Here is a 21,967-nt window from a genome sequence, read left to right on the forward strand (position 1 = left end):
TATGATGGGAATGAACAGCACAATTAAAGAAATAAAAAATACACTCTTAGCAAATAACAGCAGATTTGAAGAGGCAGAGGAAAGAATTAGTGATGTGGAAGAAAGCACAACTGAAATCAAATGGATAATAGAATTGATTGATAAAAAGATAGAAAAAATCCAGCAGAGACTTAGGGACCTGAATGATAACTCAAAAAGCACAAACATATACATTATAAGCATCCCAGAAGGAAAAGAGAAGGGAAAGGGGACAGAAAGGGTGCTGGAGAAAATAATGGCTGAAAACTTCCCAAAAATATTGAGGGAGATGGATATACATGTCCAGGAAGCACAAGGCACCCCAAACAGCAAAAATTCCAACAGGTCTACCCAAAGACATATACTTGTCAAATTATCTAATGCTCAAGACAAAAAGAAAGTACTAAAAGCAGCAAAAGAAAAGAGAACGCTTACATGCAAAGGAGGCTCCATAAGATTAAGTGCTGATTTCTCATCTGAAACCATGGGGGAAAGAAGGCAGTGGTATGACATAGTCAAGGTACTAAAAGAAAAAAATTTCTAACCGAGAATACTCTATCCAGCAAAGTTAGCATTCAAAAATGATGGAGAGTTCAAAATATTCACAGATAAACAGAAACTAAGAGAGTATGCCAACAAGAATCATGCCCTTCAAGAAATACTAAAGGGAGTTCTGCAGGAAGAAAGAAAAAAACAAGAGAGACAGGGTTGGAGGAGAGTGTAAGAGCAACCAGAAAGACAAAAAGAGAGGGAAAAAAAACAATATATGATAAACACAAATCCAAAGAAAATATGGCTAATATAAGTAATTCCTTGGGAGTAATAACACTGAAAGATAATGGATTAAACTCACCTATCAAGAGACACAGATGGGAAGAATAGCTAAGGAAATAGGACCAATCTATATGCTGCCTACAAAAAACACATCTTAGACCCAGGGATTCAAAGAGGATGAAAGTGAAGGGCTGGAAAACAATCTTATAGGCAAACAGTAACCAAAAAAGGGAGGAGGAGCTAGCTATATTAATATCAGACAAAATAGACTTCAAATGCAAAACTATTCTGAGAGACAAAGATGGGCACTACATATTAGTGAAAGTGATAATTTTTCAAGAAGAAAGAACAGTCATAAACATTTATGCTCCTGCCCAGGGCATCTCAAAATACATGAGGAAAACACTAGAAAAACTAAGTGAAGGAATAAATGCCTCTACAATTATAGTGGGGGACTTTAATACACCACTATCACCATTGGACAGAACATCTCAACAGAGAATTAATAAAGAAATAAAGACTTTGAATAATATATTAGAGGAGCTGGACCTAATAGACATTTATAGAGCTTACACCCAAAAACAGCAGGATATCCATTCTTGTCAAGTGCACATGGATCATTGTTCAAGATATACCATATGCTAGGCCACAAAGAAAGTCTTCGTGAATTCAGAAAGATTGAAATCATACAAAATAATTCCTCTGACCACAGTGGAATGATGCTGGAAATCTGCAAGGGCCAGAGGTCCAGATTTGGCACCAAAATATGGAAGTTAAAAAACACACTCTTAGACTAACAGTGGGTCAAAAGAATCAGTAACTACCTTGAAATTAACGAAAGTGATAACACAACATATCAAAATGTATGGGATGCAGCAAAAGCTTTACTGAGAGGGAAATTCATAGTGATAAATTCATAAATGAAAAAAGAAGAGCTAAAATTGAAGAATGAACTGTGCACTTGAAGGAATTAGTAAAAAAACAAAAAACTCACCCCAAAAGAAGAAGAGATAAAAAAATAAAAAGACCAGAGCAAACCAAAATGAAATAGAAATAAGAAAGTGCTAGAAAAAATAAACAAAACAAAGAGCTGGTTCTTTAAGAAGATCAACAAATTTGATAAATCCTTAGCTAGACTAAAAAAAAAAAAGAGAGAAGACGCAAATACACAGAATAAGAAATGAGAAACAGGATATAACCACTGACCCCACTGAAATAAAGACTATCATAAGAGGATACTTTGAAAAACTGTATTCCAACAAGAAGGACAATTTACAGGAAATGGACAAATTCCTAGAAACACATAAGCAGCCTACACTGACAAAAGAAGAAATTGATGATCTCAACAAACCAATCACAAGTAAAGAGATAGAATCAGTCATTAAAAACCTCCCAACTAAGAAGAGCCCTAGGCCAGATGGCTTCACAGGTGAATTCTACCAAATATTCCAGGAAGAACTAGCATCAATCTTGCTTAAACTCTTCCAAAATATTGGAATAGAAGGACCATTGTTTAACTCATTCTATAATGCCAACATCACCCTAATACCAAAGCCAAACAAAGACACCAAAAGAAAGGAAAATTACACAGCAATCTCTCTAATGAACCTAGATGTGAAAATCCTCAACAAAATACTTTCTAATAATATTCAACAACACATTAAACATATTATACACCATGACCAAGTGGGTTTCATTCCTGGTATGCAAGGATGGTTCAACATAAGAAAATTATTTAATGTCATACGCCACATAAACAGTTAGAAGGAATAAAACCACATGATCATATCTATTGATACAGAAAAAGCATTTGACAAAACACAGCACACTTTCTTGATAAAAACTCTGCAAAAGATAGGAGTAGAAGGAAATATTCTGAACATAATAAAGGTTATATATGAAAACTCACAGCTAACATCATTTACAATGGTGAAATCCTAAAATCTTTCCCTCTAAGATCAGGAACAAGACAAGGATACCCTCTATCACCCCTCCTATTGAACATTGTGTTAGAAGTACTTGCTAAAGCACTGAGGCAAGAACCAGATATAAAAGGCATCCAAATTGGAAAGGAAGAAGTCAAAATTTCACTAGTTGCAGAGGACATGATGCTATACACAGAAAGCCCTGAAAAGTCTACCCAAAAGCTTCTAGAATTTATGTGTTCAGTAAAGTTGAAGGTTATAAGATCAATGCACAAAAATCAGTAGCATTTCTGTACACCAACAATGAGCAATCTGAGGAGGAAACCAGGAAACAAATATCATTTACAATAGTAAATAAAAAAATTAAAAACCTAGGCATAAATTTAACTAAAGATGTAAAAGACATACACAGAAAACTGCACAACACTGTTCTAGGAAATCAAAAAAGACTTAAATAAATGGAAGAATATGCCCTGTTCATGGATAGCAGGAATAAATATCATTAAGATATCTATCCAACACCAACTGATCTACAGATTCAATACAATCCCTATAAAAATCAACACAGCATTTTTTTAATGAACTAGAAAAACTAACTATTAAATTTATTTGGAAGGAAAGAAGCCCTGACTAGCCAAAGACATGTTGAAAAAGAACAACAAAATTAGAGGAATCACACTACCTGACTTCAAAATATACTACAAAGCTACAGTAGTGAAAATGGCATGGTATTGGCACAAGGATGGACACGTTGACCAATGGAAATGAATTGAGAGTTTTGATATAGATCCTCAAATATAAGTTATCTGATATTCAGCAAGGCTACCAAACCCACTTAACTGGGAGAGAATGGCCTCTTCAAGCAATGGTACTTGGAGAACTGGATATCCATATGCAAATGAATGAAAGAGAATTACCATCTCATGACTGATATAAAAATCAACTCAAGACGGATCAAAGACCTAAGTATAAGAGCCAAGACCATAAAGACCTTGGAAAACAATGTAGAGAAGCATCTACAGGACCTTGTAATAGGAAATGGCTTCATGTACTTCACACCCAATGCACAAAAAGCAGAAGAACAAATAGATAAATTGGACCTCCTCAAAATTAAAGCCTTTTGCACCTCAAAGGAGTATGTCAACGAAGTGAAAGGAAAGCCTACCCAATGAGAATAAATATTTGGTAACCATATATCTGATAGGAGACTAATATCGTGCATATATAAAGAACTCCCCTATCTCGAAAATAAAAACACAAAAACCCATTTAAAAAAATGGGCAAGAGATTTGAACAGATGCTTCTCCAAAGAAGAAATACAAATGGCTAAAAAGCACATGAAAAGATGCTCGATATCACTAGCTATCAGGGAAATGCAAATCAAAACTACAATGAGATAACCTTACTCCCATAAGACTGGTGGTATCAAAAAAAAAACTCAGAAGACTACAAGTGTTAGAGAGAATGTGGAGAAATTGGAACACTCATCCACTGCCGGTGGGAATGCAGAAGGATCCATTCATTCTGGAGGACAGTTTGGCAGTTTCTCAAAAAACTAGCTACAGATTTGCCATATGACCCAGCAAATCCACTGCTGGGTATATACCCAAAAGAATTGAAAACAAGCACACAAACCGATATATGCACACCAATGTTCATAGCAGCACTATTCACTATTGTTAAAAGTTAGAATCAATCCAAATGCCCATCAACAGATGAATGAAAAAATAAAATGTGGTATATACATACAATGGAATACTACTCAGCTTTAAGAAGGAATACAGTACAAACACATGGGTTAACATGAATGAATCTTGAGGACCTTAAGATGAGTAAAGCAAGCCGGGCATTGAAGGACAAATAGTACATGACCTCTCTGATATGAATAAGCAAACCAAGCTGTCTCAGAGAGCTAGAGACTGCATGATAGGCTTACAGGAAATTGGGGGTAGAGGAAGGATATGAGCTGATGCCTACATAGGTGAAATCTATGGTAAAATGGAGGGAAGTATTTGTACAGGGAAGGGATAAGACGGGGGCATAGAAATACTATTGGATGGGACTTTGCAGGCTTGAGGGCGGCTAGGGTAAGGAGAATAGGTCACATGGACCAAAGAATTGGGGGGAGGGTTGGGGGCAACAGTTGAACATGGGAGATTGGCGGGTATGTGGCTGAAACTATAATGTTGAGAAAACTTTACAGAAAATAATAAGGATGGATTACCTGTTTAAAGTGCTTAAGGGGGGGCATCTGGCACAGGGGCAGGTTTCTAGGGATTGTGCGTGTGCTCATCTTGTCATAGTGTGTTATATCATTGGGTGGAGACCCATACAATGAGTGTGAAGGTGTACCCCTATCCTGAGGAGGCCTGATGTTTTCAATGAGAGAGAATTGTGTCTCTCGAGAGAATTGGTGGCTCCCAATAGGGGAGGACATCTAGTATATCTAGACTGTTGTTGCAAGTATCTGTGAATCTGGTCATTCAAGCAGTGAAGCATGGTTGTCACTGTGGGCCATGAGGGGAGGGGGAGGGAGGAATAGAATAAAAGGAAGTAAGGTAACTGAGGGACATGGAAAGTGTTTCACAAATTGTGCAATGATGTATACAGGAAATGTTAAATTTCACCAAAAATGTATAAAAGTCTATAAGCTAAAATGTAAACCATAATGTAACTAAAACTTTAGAAAATTGTACAGTCTAGAATATAAACCATAGTAAACCAAAATGGAACCATATTTAATAGCTATATTTTAATATCTATACATCAGCTGCAGCAAGTATAACATGAATATATAAAAAGATCATTGCTGGAAGGGGGAAAAGGGTTTGATGTTGGATATATGGGAGTCTCCTATATTGTATATGTGACTTTACTGTGATCTAAAAGTTTATGAAGATAAAATTAAAAATTAGAAAAAAAAGGATGTAGACACTGAGGAAAAAATGAAAGAAATTTTCTTGCCACTGTACATACAGGGCAACACCTATTACAGTGATGAAGGCAAAACATTAAAAATAAAGATTTTCCATTTTTTCATTTTTTGATACCCCAATTTATTTTTACTTTATTTTAGTTTTTCTAAATTAGTATGTATTCTATTTCTAATCTTTAAACCTATCATTACTATTTCATTTTCCTATTAGTTTAATTTGGCAATATATTAGGCTTCATTTTTGAAGAAGTTTTGGACCACAGAGGGATTCAACTATGGCAGGGGAGGAATGCTGGTGTGGAGTGTTATTGATTGGGGACACAGTTGGGAGGGAGTTCTCCAGGGCATGTATATAGGGTATATAAAAATGTTCAGATATTTTTTGGGTATTGGGTATTTTAATAGTACTTATGGTTACAAAATGATCGAGTGCTGAGTTCCTAGCCAGGGGAGCTCTGTCACATTCCCCAATGGAACAGCAACAATACCCCAAGTGCAAGGGCAAAGGCCAGTGAAGAAAGATAGTCTAATGATGAGCCCTTGATATTGATGACTATGCTTATGAGCCTGTGTGCCTCAAATTTGAACTAGGCCTAGAACTGCAGGTGCCTAAGAGTTACCTCCTGAGAGCCTCCATGTTGCTCAAATGTGGCAAGTCTCTAAGCCAATCTTAGTATGTAAATGCATTACCTTCTCCCCAGCGTGGGACATGACTCCCAGGGATGAACGTCCCTGGCGCTGAGGGATTACTAGCAATCCCTTAGGGGTGATGCAACTAGAAAAAGATCTTGAATAAAAGGTGGAAATGGTAAAGATAAATGAGTTTATATGGCTAAGGGATTTCAAAAAAGATGGGAGGCCATCAGAGGGGTCACACTTATGCACACCTCAACAGGATCCCAGAGACAGCCAAAGTAGATACAACCCCAGGTACCAGTGCTCCTGAGGACTACAGAGACACACAGGTTCTACAGTCATGGCAGTTGGCTCTGGAGTTCATTGCCTTGTCAGTTGGCTCCACTTTGGAATTTGTGTTCCTGAGTGTGATGGAGTTGGACTCAGATGTGACCTTTCTACACATGCCACTTCTGTCAGTTTTACTGAACCTGTGGTTGGTACTGGCATTGGTTCATACCTAGGAGACTTGAATCTCTGAATTGGCCATGTGCCAGCTGGGCCCTGAGTCTCAGCAGAATTCTAACTCCTACTCTCTGGTTCATTGAACTTACCCAGGTCAGCTAACAGGAAGGTGAAGTTGACCAACCATCACATCAGAGAACCGAGAGTGCCTACAACTCCAATCAGGAAAATCGCATCCATCAACCATGTGGGATCTAAACCCCCTCTCAATTTAGAGGTGGAGTGGTCATCACCATCCCAGGATCCACAGGATGGAGGAATAAAATATGGAATAGAGTGAACTTATTGGTATTCTACTATAGAACTTTTGTGACTAGTAATGGAAGAAACTATAGCATTACTGTGAAGTGGCCATGGTAGTTGCTGAGGGCAGGGAGAGGGAATGTGAGACTTGGTGTGGAGGCATTTTCGGGACTTGGATTTGTCCTAAACGATATTGCATGGACAGATGCCAGACATTATATAACTTGACATAAACCACTGAATGGTCTGCAGGAGAGCATAATCTGCATGTGAACTACAATCCATGCGGTGCAACAGTGCTCCAAGATGAATTTACCAAATGCAATGGATGTGCTGCAATGATGAAGGAGGTTGTTGACGTGGGAGGAGTTGGGGGATGGGTGTATGGTATGTGGGAACCTCTAATATTTTTTAACGTAACATTTTTTGCAATCTATGTATCTTCAAAAAATACAACAAAAATAAATGCTGAAAAAAGAAAATGAAGTCTTTGTATGGACATATGCTTTTGTTTCTCTTGGTTAAATGCCTAGAAGTGGAATGGCTTGATTGTATATTAGGTGCACATTTAACTTTTTAGGAAATTTTCCAAAGTAGTGGCAATATTTTACATTCCCACCAGCAGTATATAAGGGTTCAAGTTGCTCTCCATTCTTGCCAACAACTAGTATGGTCACTCTTTTTCATTTTAGCCATTTTAGTGGGTAAATACTATCATATTTTGGTTTTAATTTGTAGTTTCCTAATGACTAACGAAGTTGAGCATCTCATGTGCTTATTTGCCATTTGTATAGTGTCTTTAGTGAAATGTCTGTTCAAACCTCTTGAGCATTTTTTATTGGATTTTCCGTATTTTTGAGACTTAGAAGTTATTTTCCTTTTTTATTTTTTCTCTTTCCTATTGTATGATACTATTTTTACATAAAATTGTATGACTCCAACCCATATTTGTACAATTAAGGCAATCCAGTAGTCAAAACACCAAAGCTATTAATGACAGTTAACTCTCTGGGGCAGAGGCAGTGAGATTACTGGGGACTTATTTTATGTATTTCTGTATCGTTTACTACAGAAGAGGCTATAAACATTTAAAAGATGATAAAACATTTCCCTCTGATTGGGGGAGGGGGGAAGTTAGAAAAAATGAAAAAAAAAAAAAAGCCGAAACTTCACCAACAGCAACCATATGAGGCAAAGATTAAAGCCTGAAACCACAAAGTTCTAAAAGTCACGGCTAAGAAAACAGAACATTTTCTCAGCAAAGCTCCTTAACATGGAGCTTTTTTTAACATGCTCTGACTTGGAGATGGGGAGACTAAGTTAGTAAGTAGGTAGCCACAGGATAAAGAAAACAAAAGCCCTCAAGATTTTTAGCTCTTACTGGGGTATGTCATTTTTCAGAGCACTGATATAAGCTAGAGGATTCACCCAGAGTTGGGACAAGTGAACCCTGGAGCAGGTCATTTAAGAGAATTTCAGGAAACCAAAACCCATGACCCCAAGTTTGCCTTCCGCATTTCCTCTCAGGTTACAAAAAAAGAAGCACTGAGAATGAAATACTCTGTCCTTAACTAAAATATAGCTGGGTAGAGGAAAGAGATAAATTGTTTCAAGTTGAGGTAAGAAGCATGTTAAGAAGAAGTCACACACACTATATGAGAGCAAGTAGAATATATAGATAGAACTGCCCAGGTTAAACATGAGTAAAATGAAATAGATTGCAGTTACATAAATATGCCATATGGTTGGGTGAGATAGGAATAACTTGAAAACTGGATGAAGAACCCAGCATGGAAAAATATATAACCCTAGGAAAAGAAGGGGCTTCATTTTGAGTGCCTTATACTACAGGGGATGTTAATGGGAATAGGGGTCCAATAAAGCACAAGAGCTCAAATAAAAGATCATAAAATGACAATATAAGAGAAAAAAGAAGATTGAGAGCAAAGAAAGCAAATGAAAACTTAAATAATTCACTTGAATAAATAAATTACAAACAGTAGGAAGAACAGAAGGAAGGGAAGAAGGGAGGAAGGGAGGAAAGAAGGAAGGGAAGAAAGAAAGAAAAGCATAGCTGAAAACGAAACTAACAGCACAGAGGAAAGGGTTGGTCTAATCATGGTTAATTGTTTTCATCTTTCTTTTTCTCTTGCATTCGCTAGTAAAAGAAAAGGACAGAAATGGAAGATAAAGACAATTCAGTGTTCCTGAGGTAAAAAGATCTTAACTAGTGAAACAGAAAAAGAGTTCAGAGATATGATACAGAAAAATTTCCCAGCAATGAAGAAAGAACTCATTAAGGGCACACCATATAGAAGGAAAAATTGATATCGAATGATCACCATTGAGATACATCCGTGTTAAGTTACTAAGCTTCAAGAAAAGAGATGGAATTTTTCAGGCATATCCAATCAAACCACATATGCACCTGCAAGCACATACAAAGTAAGTTACCCACAGGGAGAAAAACAAGAGTCAACCTAATCTCAAACTTCTTCACAGTTACAAGACAATGGTGCAATGTCTACAACATTCTGAGGGAATAAAAATGTGACCCAAGAATATAATTAACATAATATAATATCCAGCCAAGATACCATTCAAGTATGAAGGCACTAGGTAGACATTCTTAACATGAAATAATACAATACATAGAGCACCCGTAAGCCCTTCTTGAAGGAACCTCTCAATGAAGAAATCCAGATAACCAAGAAATAAATCAAAGTAAACAGAATTCAGGACTGGAGAAGCCATGGCACAATGTCTGATTGTAAGCATACAATCCTTTTCAATACAAAAATGAAAATTAACAGGTAAAACAAGCAGATTATTTATGGTTCCAGAACAAAATGTAAATGTTATAAACTCTGACAAAGTAAAAATAATTTAAATACAGAAGTTTGGAGTAGGGGAAATGAGTTGGGAGGAAGTATAAGACAGCTAATGTCCTCATCTTTCATAGCAGAAAGTTCACAAATAATGTTGAATATCAAAACAGGTAGATTTCAAAAATGTCTGACCATTTAACTCAGCAGTTCCACTCCTAGGTATATATCCAAATGTTACAGATGAAAACATAAGTTCACATAAAAATTGTACAGAATGTTCATGCCAGCCTCATTCATAATAGTTAAAAGGAGGGGAAATCCCAAATGTCCACCAAATGATGAGTGTATAAACAAAATGTGGTATATCCACACAACCAAATATTATTCAGCCATACAAAGGAATGAAGTATTTATACATGCTACAACATGAATGAACCTTGAAAACATTACACTAAGTGAAAGAAGTCAGTCAGGGTCATAAAAGGCCGCATTATATATAATTCCATTTATTTGAAATGTTCAGAATAGGCAAATATATAGAGACAGAAAGTAGATTCATGGTTACTTATGGCTGGAGAAGATGGGGAATTGTGGAATAATGGTTAAAGGTTGCAGTGTTTCTTTTTGAGATGATGAAAATATTCTAAAACACAGTATAAATAGGTGAATTGTATGGGATGTGAATTATATCTCAATAAATCTGATACATTGTAGTTGGTGCTGGGGTTTAAGATATATCTAGGGGATTTGAATCTCTGGACTGACAATATGATAGCCAGGCCCTGAGCCTCAACAGACTTCAGCTCCTACACTCTGATTTATTGGACTTACCCCACTCAGCTAACATGGAGTTGAAGAATGTCAAACACCACACCATGGAGCCTAGAGGGCCTACAACTGAAAGCAGGAGGATTGCATCCAGTATCCATGTGGAATCTAAGCTCCCTCTTGACATAGTTGTGGAATGGACAAAACCAAGCCAAGGTCCACAGGAAGGAGGAATACAGGAAGGATTAGAGTGGACCTAATGATATTCTATTCATGAACTATTGTGGTTAGTAATCGAGAAAAGGTGGCATTGGTGTGGAAAAGTGGCCATGGTGGCTGCTGGGTGCGGGGAATGGGAGGAAGAGATGAGATGTGGAGGCATTTTCGGGACTTGGAGTTGTCCTGGGTGGTGCTCTAGGGACAACTGCCAGACATTGTATGTCCTCCCATGGCCCACTGGATGGAACGTGGGAGAGTATGGGCTATGGTGTGGACCACAGGCCATGAGGTGCAGCGATGCCCAGAGATGTACTCACGAGATGCAATGGATGTATCATGATGATGGGGGAGAGTGTTACTGTGGGGGGAGTGGTGGGGTGGGGGCGGTGGGGGTGAATGGGGACCTCATATTTTTTGAATGTAATATTTTTTTTAAAAATGAATAAATTGAGTAGAATTTGGAAAAAATAAATAAATAAATCTGAAAGAAAAATAAAACCACTAGGGGAAAAAACCTAACTGCTCAATGGTTTTTATAGTATATTTTCATAAGCTTAGAGGGATTACTAATATCTTTTGTGGTGGAGACACATTTGTCTGAAGATTAACAATTCTTCAATTTTATTTTAGGGTTTTATTCTAGTGAATTTAAGTAAAAATTAAACAGAATGCATCTAATTTAATATAGCATAATCCAATATTATAAAGTTTTACAGTCTCTCCATCTACCCACTCCTCTATCTGAATATGTACAGAGAAGATATCTGAAATAATTTTCTCATAATGTGAACATTGGGGTAGTAGTAAGTTGGGTGATTTGTTGCTTTTAAATAAATTTTTAATAATCAATAAAATAAAATACAATAAATTTTAATAAAAATCACTATTAGTAAAAAGTATGTGTTATTTTTATTTTTCTTCAAATTGTTCTTATAGAAGACACAGTAAATGGGCCAAAATGTTAACAATGATTGCCTGGGGGTAGTAGGGTAAGGAACAATATTTTACCTCCCTCTTTACTCTTTCCTATGCTTTCCAAATTTTCCAGTCATGATCATTTATTATTTTATAAACAGAAAAAAATAAAAAAGAAATACAGGGATGTGAAGCATTTCTTTAAATGACTACTTTGTTCTTACCTGGACTCCTTATGTTGCTCCTGAAGGATCTTTCTTCCTGGCCAGATATCACCAATCTGTGACTGATGAAGGAGGGACTGTCCTACTGTCTCTCTTTTATTCACTTCAAGAAAAACATAAAGCATGGTGGGGCAGGGTGTGTGGGTGTGATAAGGTGATAAAAAGGGAAGAACCCCAAATAGTCTCCCCTGAAACATACCATGCTTGCAGAACGGATGGCAATACAACCTCTTACATACCCCACAAACTGGCTGAGCCCATGGAGTCAAAGATACCACCAGTAAGAAGACTCTAAGATTCCACACCAGAGGCTCTACCACTGAGGTTAAATACCTCAGGGAACATATCTAGGCTGTGCCCAGTACCTGCAGGTTTGCGGCGCAGGGACATTCTGATTATCTCACTGCCTGTGCGGTAAGCAAAGCGATTCACTTTCTGGTCATAAAACCAGTCTCCAGTTGCCTTCTTCAGCTCTCTGGGAAGAATAAAAGAAAATGACAGATGGATTAAGAATGGCTCTTATCACTCAATCAACAAAGGCAGAGGGGAGAAATCCTCACCACAGCTGGAGCCTCATTTCCTCTCTCTGCTTACCCACAGATGACACTCACATTTCCTTCATGCACACCTTGCACCTCCAGATACCATTGCTTTCCTGGATGCAGCAGTCCAGGCATACCAGGTGATTACAGCCACGACAAGTGTTGGCTTTTGGCGTCAAACGGCCCAGGCTCTCCTGGCACCGGGCACAGGTCCGATCACTGTAGTGTTGGCTGCCTCTCTTGGCCCCTTTCCTTTTTATCTCCAGCAATTCATTCTTCAGTCGCCTGCCAAGACCCAAGAGAGAAGCACAAGGGCATTTGGGATCTGAATAGGTTGGATGGAAAGGGATTGAGGGGTAGATATAGTAAGACCATTTGATTCTGTGAAAGCAACAAACTCAGAGCCCAGTCTGATCCATTGAGGAGCTGTAAACCTTGTATACACAAGTTCTTCTGAAACTCAGATGAGACATATAAGGAAAAGTCCAGATATCACTGGTCTAGGCCCTAGGAACCCATGTTTTCTGTGGGAATCTTACCTAATCCTTTTCTCATCTGTTTTCCGGAGCTCTTCATCTCGCTGTAGAACATTGATAATCAAATCCCTTTCCATCTCAGATAGAAAAGAGAGATCAAGGGTCTCCGACATGGCTTATTCTACCTTTTCTTCTCTTTCTTCAAAGCAGCCAGCCAAGAAGAGAGCCCAGAGTTGCCTGAAATAAGATAAGACCTAGTGTCACACAGATAATTTTCTCCAGAATAGGCCCATAGACCTAGAACCTTTCAGTAAGTTACTTTCCCCTTAAGGTTGGCTAAAGAGACAAAGCAGAAATATCTGATCTGTTTATCATTTCTACTCTCACCTGAATCCTGCCCTGAAAATAAAGAGGCTTTAATTTTTCAAGAAAAAGTTTTTCATAACTCTGGGAAAGGGCTGCTCTTTCAGCATAACCATCGTAGTCTGGAGAAAACACAGAACAGCTGACTCAAATTACCCCTCCACCAAGAGAGTCCTCAATCATCCAATTTTTAATTCTTAGATGTTTTCAAGCCCCAAGGCTATTAACCCAAATAATCAAGCTGCCGGTCTCTGTGGTGGAGAAAACCACATGGGGATGCTTGCCAGTGTAAGCCCATTTCTCCATTCCTGACCAACTTCCATGCTCCCAGGATTCAGTCTGCTTTTTGCCACACTTAAAAATTTCCACCGCCTACTCTCTCTCACAGAGTTCTTACTGCTAACACTATCTCAAGAATACCTTTGCCCATTTCACAGATGTGTTGTACACCCACTCTGACAGGCATTTTGTGTAAAGTGCTGGGGATACAGAGCTAAGTAAGACACAGTTTATGCCCTTATGTAGTTCACAGAGTAGCAGGGGTGAGACAAACATACAAATGTAGTAGAGTGTACTAAATTCTATCAGAGGGATTAGAAATTAAGTGCTATGGGAACTTAGAGAAGGAAGTAAATAATTCTATCTTACATAGAGGGAAAAGAGTTAGTTGTACACATGGAAGGTTTTACAGAAGAGTGGGCATTTAAATTTTGTCTTATAAAACAGAGTATGTACCTGGTGGAAGAGAATGGTAAGAAAGATATGTTGGACCAGATTATATAACTCTCGAATACTCTTTTATAAAATTGAGAATTTCTCAATTTATTCTATATACAATAGAAATCCATCAAACATCTTTGGTATTCCTTTGTTTGTAATATTGGGAATCACAATATCAAAATTATCTTGCAAATAGCACTCTAGCTATAGTATGGATGGACAAATTGAAGGACAATTTGGTGGCAGCAAACAAATTTTAAAATATGGCATCTATAGATATGATCAATAAGTGATTTTTTTCCCTTCGATCTGTTTATGTGGTGTGAGAAGACTTTGTCATCAATTTTTATATTCCTCATTTATGGTCAATTTTAAGGTGTCAGATGGGAAATGTTTTTCTATGAACTTTATTGAAATACAAACAAAAATAAATTCTCTTTTCACTGGAAAAAAAAAATATGCATACTCTTTAATTGAGCAACACCACATCTAAGTATCTACCTAATAGAAACAGTCACACAAATATGCATGCAAGGGTATATGTATAAGAATATTTGCTGCTTGTCTTTTCAATAAATGGTGCTGGGAGAACTGGATATCCATAACCAAAAGAATGAAAAAGGACCCCTATCTCACTTCCTATACAAGAATCAATTCAAAATGGATCAAAGACCTAAACATAAAAGCAAGGGCCATGAAACTCTTAGAAGATAATGTAGGGAAACATCTGCAAGACCTTGTAGTAGGTGAGGGTCTCTTAAACTTTACACCCAAAGCACAAGCAACAAAAGGAAAAAAAAAAGATAAATGGGACCTCCTCAAAATTAGACACTTCTGCATTTCAAAGGACTTTGTGAAGAGAGTAAAAAGGCAGCGCACTCAATGGGAGAAAATATTTGGAAATCATATATCCAACAAGAGTCTAATATAGCCATGATATATAAAGAGATCTTACAACTCAACAATAAAAAGACAAACCAATTAAAGTGGGCAAAAGATCTGAATAGGTATTTTTTCTAAAGAAGAAATACAGGCAGCGGACTTGGCCCAGTGGTTAGGGCGTCCGTCTACCACATGGGAGGTCTGCAATTCAAACCCCGGGCCTCCTTGACCCGTGTGGAGCTGGCCCATGTGCAGTGCTGATGTGCGCAAGGAATGCCCTGCCATGCAGGGTTGTCCCCTGCATAGGGGAGGCCCACGTGCAAAAGGAGAGCCGGCCGGCTCGAAAGAAAGTGCAGCCTGTCTAGGAATGGTGGTGCACACACAGAGAACTGACACATAAGATGATGCAACAAAAAGAAACACAATTCCCATGCCGCTGACAACAACAGAAGCGGAGAAAGAGGAGACAGCAAACTGACACAGAGAACAGACAACTGGGGTGGGGGGGAGGGGAGAGAAATAAATAAATAAATCTTTAAAAAAATAATAAAGAAATACAAATGATGAAAAAAACACATGAAAAATGCTCAGCATCACTGGTTATTAGGGAAATGGAAATCAAAACTACAATGAGATATTATTTCACATCTACTAGAATGGCCACTATTAACAAAACAGAAAACTACTAGTGTTGGAGAGGCTGTGGAGAGATAAGAACACTTATTCACTGCTGGTGGAAAGTAGAATGGTATAGTCACTGTGAAAGTCTGTTTGGTGGTTCCTGAGAAAGTTAGATATAGATCTAACATGTGACCCAGCAATACCACTACTAGGTATATACCCAGAAGAACTGAGAACTGTGACAGGAACATATATCTGCACACCAATGTTCATAGTGATACTATTCACAATTGACAAAAGATGGAAACAACCCAGGTGTCCATCAAGTGAGAAATGGATAAACAAACTGTGTTATATATACACACAATATATTATTATTCAGCTGTACGAAGAAATGAACTTGTGAAACATATGATAACATGGATGATCTTGGAGAACATTATATCAAGTGAAGCAAGCAAGGCACATAAGGACAATTATTGTATGATTTAACTATTACGAACTAAATATATTGAAAAAACTTATGGAGTTAATAGCTAGAATAAAGAAGTAAAGAAAGTGTCACCAGAGTAAGAGTCACCAGAGTAAAGAAAGTGGTTAGGAAATGGAAAGCTGATATTTAATCTGTGAAGAAATGGTTTGTTTGTAAATGTTTGGAAATGAATAGCAATGGTGAAAGCACATCATAGGATTTGTAATTAGTAGCACTAACATATGGGTATGATATTGCTTTGTCTTTGTTGGATTTTTTTGAGTAATGAAAATTCTTTAATATTGATTGAAGTGATGAATGCACAACTTGGTGATTATACCAAATGCCACTGATTGTAAACTTTAGATAAAACTGTATGGTTTATGAACAAAAAAATAATAGCATGGGTTGGGGGACAAATATACCAAATGTAAGATATGGAATATAATTTGGAGTAATACTTTTGAAAATGCTCTTTCATAATTTATTTTAAATGTTTCACAAAAATGCAAGGTATTTGTGGTGGGGTGATGTATGGGAGCTCATATGATGTTATGCATGTCTGTTTTGTAAGATTACAACTTTTACTATACACGTATTGCTTATGTATGTTCATGTATGAATGATATACTTCAATAGATTGTTTTTAAAGTGAATTTTAAAGTGTATTTATACACATATACATTGGTATAATATATAAGTATATAATGCATTTTTATAATGCATAAGTGTATATTATATATTTAATGTAAATGTACAAAATTATATTGGTAACTGATAACGAAACTGATAATGAAATTGCCCAGACAATTTTCAGCTCTTTCTCATCACAACATTCTGCAGACACAACTGATTATGTATGGTTGTCAAATGAGATTGTCTAAAAATGCCTAGGTCACACGTCTAGGCTAAACAACTGATAGGCTAGTGGTAGCCCTATAACAGAAGAAACAGATTTGGGAGCAAGGCAAAAAGTGTCATTTTAGTCATAGTGAGTTTGTGCTGCATATAGGAGATTTAGGTAATTCAGCCCAGGAAGTCGTTAGAGACACAGGGGTGTGCTCAGGAAAGGAACTATCTGAATATAGAGCAGATATATAGAATGAGAAAAGAAATGAAGACGGTACCTATCTTCATGGTTCTCTGCTGAAACTAGATAACTAGCCCTTTTCACTTTACATTGTTTTACTAATTACCTACAGGACAATAGAAAGCATATACAACACAGTGAAGATAATCAAGTTCCTAAAACCTCAATATTTTTTGACTTGGCTATTTCCTATTTGATAATGAACTCTTAAGAACCTAAGCTTCTTCCATAAGCCCTTTTTTCAGCCCTGAGGAAGATTTTTTAGTTCTTCTCCCTAAGTACAGTACATATTCTCCTTGAGAAGAGGATGGTTTCAATACTCTTCTAAATATCTGGCCCAGTACCCAACACGATAGTTGGCACATAGTGGTTTATATGCTGCCATTATTGTTGATCATCATCATTGTCATCATCTCAACAATTCCATTTATGGATAATTTACTATATACCAGGCAATAAGTACTTTAATATTAACTAATTTGTTCCTCACAACAACTCTGAGAGTGATATACTATTATTATCCCTATTTTATAAATAATGACTCAGGAGAGGTTATGTTAACTTGCCCAAGAATCCATCAAGTAAATGAGGTTGCTAAGATTCAATATGATTCTAGAGCTGGGTTCTACAAGCTCCATCCAGGCAGGATCATGACCAAAGTAATTATGTAATATTGAACAGAACAATCAAAAGCATCATTGAAATGAATTCCTGTGTTTGATTATGGCACTGACCAAAAATTCAGCAGCTTGTGAGTAAAACAGGTACCATCAGTTTTCTAGCAGCTAAAAATCAAGGATGGCACAGGTCCACTGTTAATAAGAACAAAACCAGACTTCTTAGAAAATGGGTGCCAATGGACAGGCAACAGAGTTCTATGATGAAAAAGACACATTGGCACAATAAAGGGACCAATTAATATCAAAACTCAGAGAATGAGTATCCAAATCCAAGGAAATAGCACCATAAGAAAATGGAATGGCTAATACTGTATATTTTCCCTTTATTTTTCTTTCATGGGATTTGACTGGCCAGAAATAGTCCCCTCTGAAATCTTAAATCCAAAGAATCCCCACTTTCCCACCACAGCTCACTCCCACAATACCTGTTCTTCAACTTCATCAAGACCACAGTCTCTTGAGCCCTCCATTTTCTCTTGGCCCATTTGCCTCCTGCTTATCTGTTGTCCTTCCCTACCCAGCCAGGACTCCAAATGGCTCAATATTTGAACCACTCACTCTAGACACTTTATCCTTGTACCTTTATCCCTCTGATACAGCTGCCATTCAAAATCTCAAACTTGTATCAATGCCGATCCTCTGTGCTCCTATATCCAAGTCCTACATAATTCCTGGTTTCCAATCTCATCTGGGCCCTCACTATTGTCCATACATCCTTTTACTTAAACTTGTTCAGTTCCCTTACTATTCCTTTCAAACTCTATTTTAAGCCTATATTTATCTCGCACTCTCAACTTCCCTTCTCTCTAGTCCCATCAGACATCCTTGTCTCAACTTCAGAAAAAAAAAAGTCCATCAGCCATGACCTCCATCAGGTCCTAGCCTCCCTCCATACCACTTGCCAATCTGACTCCATTCAGAAAAGCCATATCCCACCCATACCCAGTCCCAACTTTGGCCATGGGTTGCTGCTTTTTCCCACATTAACCCTGTTACCAGCTAACTCATATGAGATGGATCTTAGAGAATCAATAGTGGGGAGAAGAAAATGGAATAAGCAAAAAACATAAAAGGCAAAGGAAAAAAAGGGAAGAAGTAAAAGAAAAGCATAGAAAAAGTGGACCAAATGTAAGATGGCAAAAACAAGCTACAATGTACCAATAAACACAAAACCCATATGTGAGCAAAAGTCATCAGTTAAAATACAGATTAACAGATTGGATAAAATAAAAAGTTCAGCTATGTACCATTTACAAGAGCTAAATCAAAAACATAAGAACAGGGATGTGGCTGTGGCTCAATCAGTTGGGCTCCCATCTACCATATGGGAGGCCCGGGGTTTGCATCCCAGGGCCTCTCTGTGAAGGAAGGCGTGCCTGCACGCTGCGGAGAGCCGCCCAGCCCACAAGTGACTCAGAGTGCTGCCCGGCCTGCAAGCGCCATGGAGAGCCAACTCAGCAAGGTGATACAACAAAATGGGAGACAAGCAAAAAACAAAAACAAAAAAATACAGAATTGTACAGTGACAGACACAGAGAGCAGACAGCAAGCAAGCTGCAAGGGGGGAGGGGAAATAAATAAAAAATAAATACAGACACAGAAGAACACAGCAAAGGGACACAGAGAGCAGACAGCATGCAAAAAAAGTTGTAAGGGGGGCAGGGATTAAAAAAATAACATAAGGACAAGAAAAGATCAAAAGGAAGATGAAAAAAGATATACTGGCAGGAAGCAGATTTGGCTCAATGGATAGAGCATCCGCCTACCACATGGGAGGTCCAGGGTTCGAGGTCAGCTGACCTGTATGGTGAGCTGGCCCACTTGCAGTGCTGATGCACACAAGGAGTGCCCTAACATGTAGGGGTGTCCCCCATGTAGGGGAGCCCCACGCACAAGGAGTGCACCCAGTAAGGAGAGCCACCCAGCATGAAAGAAAGTGTAGCCTGCCCAGGTGTGACACCACACACATGGAGAGCTGACACAGCAAGATGGCACAACAAAAAGAGACACAGATTCCCGGTGCCACTGACAAGAATCCAAGAGAACACAGAAGAACACACAGTGAATGGATACAGAGAGCAGACAACAGGGTGGGGGGAGAGAAACAAATAAAAAAAAAAGATACACCGGGTAAATGCGAACCAAAAGAAAGTTGAGAGTCTGGTCAAAATGCAGGTGGTAATAAGTGGTCTGAATATGTATATATTTTGAAGCTTGGATGAAGGAGAGTTGGGTTGACCTACTAGATGCTTGGCCAGAGAGCAAGGCACCTCAGTTAAAAGACTCTCCAAGAATGGGCTCAATGAAGAGTGAGCATCCACAAGAGAAAATGAAGGTGATTGTACCAGGAGGAGGAGTGGAAGCTGAGTAGATAAATAAAAACAAAGGCCAAAATGGCAGAATAAAATGCTTCAGGGCTGTCCCCCATGGACACTTTCAACAAGCAGCAAGAAATGGCAGAAAAATCCTTCTCAAAAATCCAGAAAGCAGTTAAAGGACTGCAGTAATAGGGCAAATGTAAAATCAAGGAAAAGCTACTTAAAAGAAATAGGCCCTCCTAGTCCCCTATCTTGCCCATCCCCCACCTCAATGTATAGCACAGAGCTGGCCTGTGTTCCCAGTGCAGATTCCTGGTTCCAGATCCAGAGGGAGCAGAGTGATGCTCATGCACATACTGGGAGCATGTCTGGCCCAAATCAGTCTTGTTGTGGCCTAAGAAATTTGCTGTTCCAGAATTAACCCAACATGTAGAAGGCAGTTTGCTGTGCTCTTCTAGAGACTGCTGAGAGAGAGCAGTCAATTCATGTTACCTGGAGCAAGGGATTGCTAGCTGTAGGATATAGAGTGTAGTGCCCGGGACCATGAGGAATCTATTTCTTAGGGAAGAGGGGACACTGGGAATTGTGTAAATGGGGGAATTCCCAGAGCCATCTATATATAGTCAAGACAAGACACATGTGCAGAAAGGATCAAGGAGGCCCCTATGCATTGGCCTGGAGCTGTTCTCTAAACTCATTATATGAAAAAGCCCTGAAGGAGAGCACTTGCATAGGTCAATCTGCAAAGACTGGGAGAGGTATTGTCTTTTTTCCTTCTTTACTTTTCATTGGATCCTGGCATTCAAGGAAGCCTGTCACACACCAGCTGGATAGAAACATAAGGAACAGATACCTCAGAGTCTAAAATCTGATGATAACACATTAAAATATCAAAATGTCCAGTTTTTTCAAAAAAAGGCCCAAAATATACAAAGAAACAGGAAGTTATGGCCAAGGCAAAGGAAAAGATTAAAGCATTAGGAACCATCAAATCAGGAGGAGCAGACCCGGGACAGACCAGACCAAGACTTAAAATAAAATAGTCCTATATATGCTCAAAGAGCTATAAAGGAAAAGGTGGGCAAAGAACTAAAAAGAAATCAGGAAAATGATAGCAAACACAAAACAAGTATCAACAGAAAGACAGAAATTATGCAAAGGAACCAAAGAGAGCTGAAAAACACAATAACAGAAATTAAAAATCCCCTGAGGTGTTGAACAGCAGACTGGAGCTGTCAGAAAAAAGAATCAAGGAACCTGAATATAAGACAATTGAAGTCTTTCAGTCTGAGAAGCAGAAAGAAGAAAGAATGAAGCAAAGTTAACAGAGCCTGAGGAACCTGTTGTACACCATCAGGCAACCAATACACACGCTGAAGAAAAGGGGCAAAGCAAATACTCAAAGAAATAATGGGTGAAAACTTCCCAAATTTAATGAAAGACACAAATATACACATCCAAATGCTCAACAAACTCCAAACAGGATAAACACGAATAGACCCATGCCATAACATATTATAATCAAACTGTCAAAAAACAAAATTAAGGAGAGAAATCTGTAAGCCACAAGAGAGAAGCAACATGCCATGTACAATGATGCCACAGTAAGATTAAGTGACAATTTCTCATTGGAAACCATGGATGCAAGAATGTAGTAGGATGACATATTTAAAGTTGAAAGCAAAAAATTACAAACCAAAGAATTCTATATCTGACAAAACTTTCTTTCAAAAATGAGGGTGTGATTAAGACATTCACAGGTAAGGGAGATTGTCACCACTAGACTAGCTCTATGAGAGATGCTAAAGAGAGTT

The 21,967-nt window shown here is 38.1% G+C and overlaps 1 protein-coding gene across 7 annotated transcripts in view; it reads right to left on the reverse strand.

The window, feature by feature from the left end:
- SYTL4 (synaptotagmin like 4) overlaps nt 1-21,967 on the reverse strand; it is an 85,364-nt gene that overhangs the window by 30,717 nt on the left and 32,680 nt on the right. For 6 of the 7 annotated variants that reach the window (XM_058291665.2, XM_058291664.2, XM_058291662.2 and 3 more), the window contains 4 exons: nt 13,071-13,244; nt 12,601-12,816; nt 12,355-12,464; nt 11,990-12,092 (listed from right to left, as the gene is read on the reverse strand). In XM_058291665.2, the coding sequence (XP_058147648.1) occupies nt 11,990-12,092; nt 12,355-12,464; nt 12,601-12,816; nt 13,071-13,180 (539 nt within the window). In that variant the 5' untranslated portion in view covers nt 13,181-13,244. The remainder of the gene's footprint in view (nt 1-11,989; nt 12,093-12,354; nt 12,465-12,600; nt 12,817-13,070; nt 13,245-21,967) is intronic. The other variant, XM_071212998.1, reaches the window with a different exon arrangement.

Source organism: Dasypus novemcinctus, chromosome X (genome assembly GCF_030445035.2).
Source record: "Dasypus novemcinctus isolate mDasNov1 chromosome X, mDasNov1.1.hap2, whole genome shotgun sequence".
Classification (NCBI taxonomy): Eukaryota; Metazoa; Chordata; class Mammalia; order Cingulata; family Dasypodidae; genus Dasypus; species Dasypus novemcinctus.